This window comes from Argopecten irradians, chromosome 6 (assembly GCF_041381155.1).
Source record: "Argopecten irradians isolate NY chromosome 6, Ai_NY, whole genome shotgun sequence".
Classification (NCBI taxonomy): domain Eukaryota; kingdom Metazoa; phylum Mollusca; class Bivalvia; order Pectinida; family Pectinidae; genus Argopecten; species Argopecten irradians.
The window spans coordinates 18,943,372-18,951,585 of NC_091139.1; the positions used below are offsets into that span (position 1 = coordinate 18,943,372).

Here is an 8,214-nt window from a genome sequence, read left to right on the forward strand (position 1 = left end):
ATCGTATGTGATTTGATTTGAAGCCATATCGATAATTTGAAATATAAGTATTCAATAGAAGTGATTAATAATCACATACCCTTATATGTATTTTCACAAAAGAAATAATTACCTTTACAGGTATTTTTTTCCTGTTGACAGAACATACCTTAAATATATGTTTACAAAACCTGATTGAGCACATGAGAACATACACGTAAGTGATCAATAGCATGTAGGTGTAATGATCCTAATATACAAACAAGCAATGTGGTCAAATTTTGTTGTGTTAAATTTTGGCGCTTCCTTGCCAAATAATCCAAAATATCTCAATTTGCGGTAGGTGATATTCCTTGTTTCTTGATGAATGATAGTTAAATTTCATTGAGTGGGGTGGAAATTTGATATTTTTCACAAGTGCGAAGTCTCACCTCACAAGATAAAAATATAACTGTTATCCATCGAGAAACAAAAATCATTTCTATTTATTACATTTGTATGTATGTATTCTAGGTCTAAACTGATACCAGTACATCTCACGTCCAAGATACTCATTTAATAGAAAGGATATAGCACAAAGAAAAGTACTATACATTACATGCATTTATTATTGACTACCAAAATGTTAACAGCCTTTATTTTTATCCGAATAGTCATTTCATTTTTTGTTTGTTTTTGTTTTCTTGTACTTGTCATTAATGTTAGCCATACAGCGTTTTCATTTTTCTAGAACTTGTCAGTGATGATAGTGACACCATATAGATGTTTCCTTTTCCATGTGTCACTAATGTGGGATTCACCATACAGTTTTTTTTCGTCCTTGTAAATTTCATCAGTAATATCAATGACATGTGCAGCTGTTTTATTCTTCTAGACAATATCTGCGATGTAAGTGACATAATACATCAATGCAAAGTGATATCACCTCCGTGGGTTTTTTTCTCGATAAATTTATAACTTTTCTAGTTGAAGGATTGCATTGCATACATTTATATTTACATTTTGCCACAGCGACTCCGATTACTCTAATGATAATCGTGATCTGCATTATGAGCCAATAAATGCAGCCTAGGCTTGGTGTAGTAATATCTATATAAATGGATGTGAGTCTTGTTTACTGACACCATGTTAGTCCGCGCGGTAAAATTGACATTGTTGTTGAATGAAACAGTTTGTTTATGAAACTTTCAAAAAATCTTTTAAATGTCTGGATATTTGAAAGTAAACTGAAACGTATTGATAAACACAGAAATTTTGCTGTCTTTTCAATTTTTTTGTAGGGACTATTTTTTATCACATTAAACTTGGCTGTTGAGGTTAAATGGCTGAAACGGGAAATTTAAATGTTCACTCGCATCTGAATTATGTTTTACTTTGAACTAGAAAGCAAAATGTAAATATAACAATTAAAGGATTAATTTGCCTACGGGCGCTATTCTATTTATCTGCCATCCAGATTGCATTTATATCTCCAATAAATGCAAATTAACAATCCTTTAATTGTTAAGTATATTTTGAACTGTGTCGTTATATGTATCAATTAGGAGTAGAAAGCATGTAAAGTTAATCTCTATCACTAATTAGAACACTGACATGTCAGAAAAAAGCCCCGCTCAGTGTGCCTTACAATAAGAAAATGATTGATGACAATATTGTACAAGAGATCCTAGAGTGATATAGAGTATAGAGTATATAAAGGCGCCTAAAAAAAGAATGATCTATGTCTGAGAATGGAAAGAGGAATCTTTTCTCTGTTTTTTAAACTTTAAATATCAAAATCCAATGGCTGCCTGTAGGCCGTCCTGTTGATGCTCCCAAATGACTTATACATAACTAGGGTCCTAGGGAAAGAAATTTGAGACAGATCCCTTCAGTACTTTCGCAGAAGCACAGGTAACAGGTCAACTACCAAATTCCAAGATGTCTGCCTGTCAGCCATCTGATTGGTCCCAAAATGCAATATGCACAGCAAGGGCACTAGGGAAACCTACATATGAAAATTGAGAAATATCCCATCAGAACTTTCCAAGAAATAGCGGTACTAATATTTAACTATCAAAATCCAAGATGTCTGCCATTTTGTAGCCTGAACGGTCCCAAAATGCAATATACACAACTAAGGCCATAGAGAAACCTACATATAAAATTTGAGAATGATCCCTTCAGTACTTTCTGAGAAATAGCGGTAATGATTTTTAATTATCAAAATCCAAGATGGCGCCTTGTCGGCCATCTTGTAGCCCGATCGGTCCTAAAATGTAAGTTAAACAACTAGGGCCTTAGGAAAACCTATATATAAAATTTGAGAATTATCCATTCAGAACTTTCTCAAAATAGCGGTAACCATCTTTAACTTTCAAAACCCAAGATGGTGGCCTGCCGGCCATCTTGTTGAAGAATCGGTCTGTAAAAATGCAATATGCAAAATAGGACCCTAGGGAAATCTACCTATGGAATTTGAGATGGATCCCTTCAGTGAATTCTGAGAAATAGCGGTAAAAATATTTAACTATCAAAATCCAAGATGGCGGCCTGGCGACCATCTTGTTGACTGATCCGTCCCAAAATGCAATATGCCGAACCAGGCTCTTAGGGAAACCTACATATGAAATTTGAGACAAATCCTTTCAGCACTTTCTGAGAAATAGCGGTAACAAGAAATACTAATAGACGGACAGACGGACGGAAGGACAGACAGTCGGACAATCGTATTACTATAGGGCACCCGTATCTCAATGCGGGGCCCTAATAATATCACAGGATAATAAAGTAATTGCACAAAAGTCATGGAATAATACCATTGCAAAAATGAGATGATTTACAAGGAATTTGTTTGTGTAAACTCCAACGTATGAATAATTCATTAATCAAATCTATCACGGTCAGTAAGTATTCTTTAAATTGAATTTGATTAATATATATATAATATATAATTATATATTCCCAGACGTTCATAATTTGAGTGAAAAAATCATGAAAGTCGATAATAATGAGAGCAAACCCATACATTTGTACAAAATAATGCATCTCTTCAACAGTCGGGTGACTAGTACAAAATAAACACAGGAGACAGTTATTTGGTAAATATCAAATGTATTTAAATACAACTTTGTAAAATTTCCTGGAACAAAAAAGATGTACATGTTAAGCACTTGGGTGATTAATTAGATGAAGCGCACTAGTTAATGTATATTTACATTTGATAACAATAGTATACATTTAAAAACCTACGACACCTATGATAAATAAATCACAAATATAAATGTAAATAAAGTATTTTTGACTGTTTTCACGTGAACTTGCTTTGAAATTGGTACAAATAAATTCTCAGAAACTATTGACCGGTTAATAGTTTGACCGGCGAAGAACGTTTGCATGCGCTTAATTGTTGACGTCATAATTAATTGATGACGCCATAAACACCGGCGCGCCGGACCCAGTATTTTCGACGAACGTCTTTCTCACCAGAATTCGAACCTGCGATAAGTTTAATATTGCGGTTCATGTAACAAAACAGTTGTTTCATGCCATATCAGTCAACAGTCAGAACTCTTTCCCCTCGGTGTTGGGACTAAACCTATCAACTATTTCCCTCTGCCTCCGGCCTCGGTTTGAAGCAAACACCTCGGGAAAAGAGTTTTGACTGTTGGCTGATATAGTATGAAATAACTGTATAACAGGCTATTATTGGCATGGACGGAAAAGCAATTTCAACAGCCATCTCCCGTGACCACTAACACCATTGTGACTTCACAATAATAATGAGGTCAACATACGTATGCGGCTTGTTGTCATGCACTGGACAACGCCAGTTTGGTAGGAAAACAAAGTGGTGTTGTAGTGAAAATGTCATATGTACCGCTGTAAACGGAATTAATTTTATATATGACACTAAAATCTTATGTAATTGTGGGTTTGGATAAGACCAATATTCCTTGTTCGATAGGGATTTTTTTCATATAAATAAAACTAAAAATCGAAAAGAATATAATAGGTTTTTTCAGCGTCATTGGTAATAAAATAAAAATGACAGAAATGCATTTATGTAACAGTGCACAAAAAGATTGTTTCCATTAACAACAATATTGAACATTATTTGAATATCAATTAATTCTATATCATATCATTGAACCAGTAAATATGTGTATAAAAACGATAGAAAGGAATTTCCAAACATTCAAAAATATAACTTGTCTACATCGCAGGTATCAGGCATAACACAAAGAGTTGATTATTGAAAAAATAGTTTGATTTTATCTAATAAGAGAGTTTAAAGACTATGACTTATGCTGAAGTTACTGTTTGTAGGACTAGAATCGCCCATTAGGAAGTAATACCGGTCGTGCATCATCTGTGAGCTGCCATTCTATCAATAGTCATCAAAATGTCCACATTTAGAAATTGTGTTAATCAAAAGTATGTTAAATTGTGTCAAAATTTTACTGACGCGTTAAACACTGTCTAACACACAATCAAACTATGTATTTTCCGGCTGTTTCTGAAAACAATTTGTTTTACACCTAGGATCGTCTTCGGTAGAAATATAAAATGTAGTCAAATTGACGTCAGGTTTACTGACTACGTTCTCCCCTATCACCACTGGATTACGTATCCCAGTTGTGCAACTTACATTCTCCTCTGTCTGAGGTGGGAAACAATTCTCAGTTGTAGTTATTGTATACTCTCCATTTAGTATAGGGATACCATTCTCAGTTGTAGTTATTGTATATTCTCCATTTGGTATAGGGATACCATTCACAGTTGTGCTGATTCCATTACCTCCTTTCGGTAGTGCATTGGCGATTGTATTCGTCATATAATTCCCGACAGTACGGAGTTACCCGCTGTTGGTGTTGGACTACTTTCTTGGGTTGTACCGATTACATAGTCCTCTATTGACTCCATGCTGCTTTCTCCGTTGTACATATTCCACACTCTCCGTTCGGTACTGGGATACTTTCCATATTTGTACCGATACTATACTCCCCTGTAGGCACGTTGTTTAATTTCCTACTTGCACTATGTCTATGCTCTTCTGGGAATACTAACATCCTTTCTCCAGTTGCACTAATTGTATGCTCCGCTGATTGTACTGAGACACTTTCTCCAGTTGTACTTTTAGACTCTACTATTGATACTGGGATATTTTCCCCATTTGTACTGATTTCATACCCCCCTGGAGGCATTGGGAAACCTTCCCCAGAAAGGTTGTGAGGCTTTGACGAGTCATTAGAACTAAATGCCATAAAATCCCATTGACAATAATCCCCTGGACTAGCTGCACCATTAGTCGGATAACTTCTTAGTTCACCTGAACTGTCCCTGCTGCTTTCTTTATATTCCATCTGCGATCTACAAGTTTCATCAGTGTTCATAACCTGACACTTATCAGTGCTATCACTGACGTCATGTTTACAAAATGGAGATAATTCTACTACCTCTCCGTCGGTTAGTTTCTTATCAACAGTTAGACTAGCTAAACTATTGGGTATAACGCCACTGTCGGTACTGGCTCTTGTGGAGGTTGGTGCAATAGGCGGTGCCGGTAGTGGCCGTCTGGTCTTGACTATGCCTACAAGTAAAATTACAGTAACGATCAATATCCAATACATATTCGATAGCGTTTATATTATGGAATGAATACTGTCTTGTGCTAGTAATATATGAGTGAGATATTCCCTGTACCAGAAGATTATTTATATTTTTCATGGCAGGTAACAAGTTTAAACCTTTGCAGCCTTCCAATAATATATTTGGGGCATTAAAATATTGTTGTTATTTTCTGTGTAAGAAAGGCTTTAAAATGATCTCATTAAAACGTCCATGTATGAACAGAAACACAAAATCGTATAATTCTTCAAACGTGACCAAATAATGATAGACATAAGGTGCCAACATAACAACAAAATCAAAATTCAAAACTGTTCGATAAATGAGAACATGACATGAAGACTACCATACTACGTTTGCTTCTGAAAAATTGTCAATTTAAATATCAGGCTAACCAGCTGATGATTATGGCTAACTTGGACGGTATTCTAAACAGAAAGTTTCTCTTATTCTTTACAGGAAAAAATACCAATGATATAATACCACAAAAGTCTTCGCGTGAGTTTGGTTTGGGAGAGTTTGTCTAAATATTAAAAATAGCTTTTAATGGAAAAGATTGTTTATCGTTTAGACAAATCACGAATAAAGTATACATACAGGGTTTGAATTGCAAGTAAATGGTCTTGATTTTCCGATCACTTCAGATCGAGATACTCACTGTTGTTTCTGCTAATTATAATTGTGTCGTTTCTCTTTTCCTCTATCCCACTATCACTGCAAGGAATCTGTAAGTGCACATATACTTCATATCTGTCATAACTCAAATTTGCTTGTAACGAACATTTTAATTGGCTCAAATATTATTTCCTATCAGTACGTTAATTATCCTCATTCTGATGTCATCAAATATCACGAGAAATATTTCAGTATGTTGTTCCATAAGCTGTTCATATTCAAATGTATTTCATTTATCAATAAGGCAGTATTTACATTTTCAAGTTTATTTCGAGTTTACTGATATCAAAAATAGTTATTATTAACAATTACGGTTTATATTCTCAGTAAAAAATAAACATTTAATTTCCATTTCCATGTACACGTTACATACATGTATAATATAGTGCATGTTTTATATAAATACCGGTATGATTAGCAGGCAATCCAATGACATCACGGTACACGGAGTTTTAGTATGGAAATATGTGTTTATGTATGAGTAAATGGGAAGGCTTTTTTGTTGTTAATAATAAGTACGAACTTAGGGTGAAATTAAATGAGTAGAAGTAAAAAGAGAAAAAAATATACGAGTGAAAAGAAGAAAATTTGTAATATTATACCAATGCTGTTACAAATAACAAGGGTGAGTTAACTAGTTTAGCAAATCTGCAGATGAAGGTAAAAAGTATGTAAGCACTGGAGAATGGTCTTAATCATACACAAAATGGTATGGATGACACATGAGTGGGAATGAATTTATGTACTTCGTGTTTTAAGCAACCAATCACTGATATCTAAACCAGGATAGCTGTTGGTAGATTGTCGGACATTTTAACCAATCGACCTCCGCGATTTAGATGAGGATGGACAGCTATTTAGAGATTCTCTGACACCTTAATATAATGGGAAGACGTCATAGATTCAAAAGGAAAATCGCACACACAGCATTAAGTCAAAAATGAAATAATTTTACAAAAAGATTACCAGCGATTGACTTTCCGCTTCACTCTGATCTCCAGCTGAATACTTGTCGACTGTGGGTAGTTGGACACGTACATCAATAGCTTTGTAGTTGTGTCTGATACACCTATCGAAATATCATCAAAATCAAGGTCATTATCTGCGAAAAATATTCAAGCATTCCCTCTCCACGTAACATATATTGGAAAACTATCTCCGAATAAGACATACGATACATACTGATTAATCAGAAATTACTTATTAATTGTCTTTTAATATAATTTACTGTGATATTGTAAAAACTAATTTTCTACATAAATGAACACAAAAAACATACCATATTACAACTAAAAGCACTGCTACACAGATCAACGCCACAAGCACAACCAAAATAATGGGCATTACCTCATCGGCATCTATGAAAAGATATGTTATGTGAAATCTACAAGTAATATATATAAATAATTAATGTACAAGGAACATATAAAATACTTCATCAGTTACATGTTTGTTTCCTCAAGCCCTCTTCACAATGTACAATGATCACAATACCAACTAGAATATAAACACCAATAATACCAAGAATTATGCGTAATTATTACCATAGACACAATTGTTGATTTGTTACATGACTATATATGGAATATCTAAAACCGTCTGAAAGTAAAAACAATTTTGTGTGTTGAGGTGATAATGATGGCATTTATTCCAAGATTGTTTAGGATTAGAGAAATAAAATTGAGAAAAAGTATAGTTTAGCATCACTAAGTTCCACAGCCTCTGCATCCTATGGCCTGAAATTAATCCTGCAATAACTAGGTATGTTGAGGTGATAATGATGTCCTTCAGCTATGTTTAAAATTTGGTTACGATTCGACTTGAACTTTTTAAGAAACAGAGCTAAACGTAAAACTTTAAAGTGAAATGTTGACCACACCGCCGCCGCCGCCGCCGCCACCACCATAGTAATCACCTTCGCGAACTATCGTTGCGGGAGTAACAAAAACA

The 8,214-nt window shown here is 34.5% G+C and overlaps 1 protein-coding gene across 1 annotated transcript; it reads right to left on the bottom strand.

The window, feature by feature from the left end:
• Window positions 1-3,078: 3,078 nt before the first annotated feature.
• Window positions 3,079-7,675, bottom strand: LOC138325231 (uncharacterized). Its single transcript, XM_069270731.1, has 4 exons — window positions 7,544-7,675; window positions 7,231-7,333; window positions 6,248-6,314; window positions 3,079-5,551 (listed from the first exon to the last, which is right to left on the bottom strand). The coding sequence occupies exons 1-4, from the start codon at window positions 7,606-7,608 to the stop codon at window positions 4,872-4,874; spliced, it is 915 nt and encodes a 304-aa protein (XP_069126832.1). The 5' UTR covers window positions 7,609-7,675; the 3' UTR covers window positions 3,079-4,871.
• Window positions 7,676-8,214: the final 539 nt, after the last annotated feature.

Bases quoted from the DNA above. Each gene is read 5' to 3' on its own strand.
- LOC138325231 (XM_069270731.1), bottom strand. From the start codon at position 7,608: ATGCCCATTATTTTGGTTGTGCTTGTGGCGTTGATCTGTGTAGCAGTG. The intron at 7,334-7,543 runs GTATGTTTTTTG...ATATTTCGATAG, and splicing joins GTGCTTTTAGTTGTAATATG to GTGTATCAGACACAACTACA. The intron at 6,315-7,230 runs GTAATCTTTTTG...GTGCACTTACAG, and splicing joins AAGCGGAAAGTCAATCGCTG to ATTCCTTGCAGTGATAGTGG.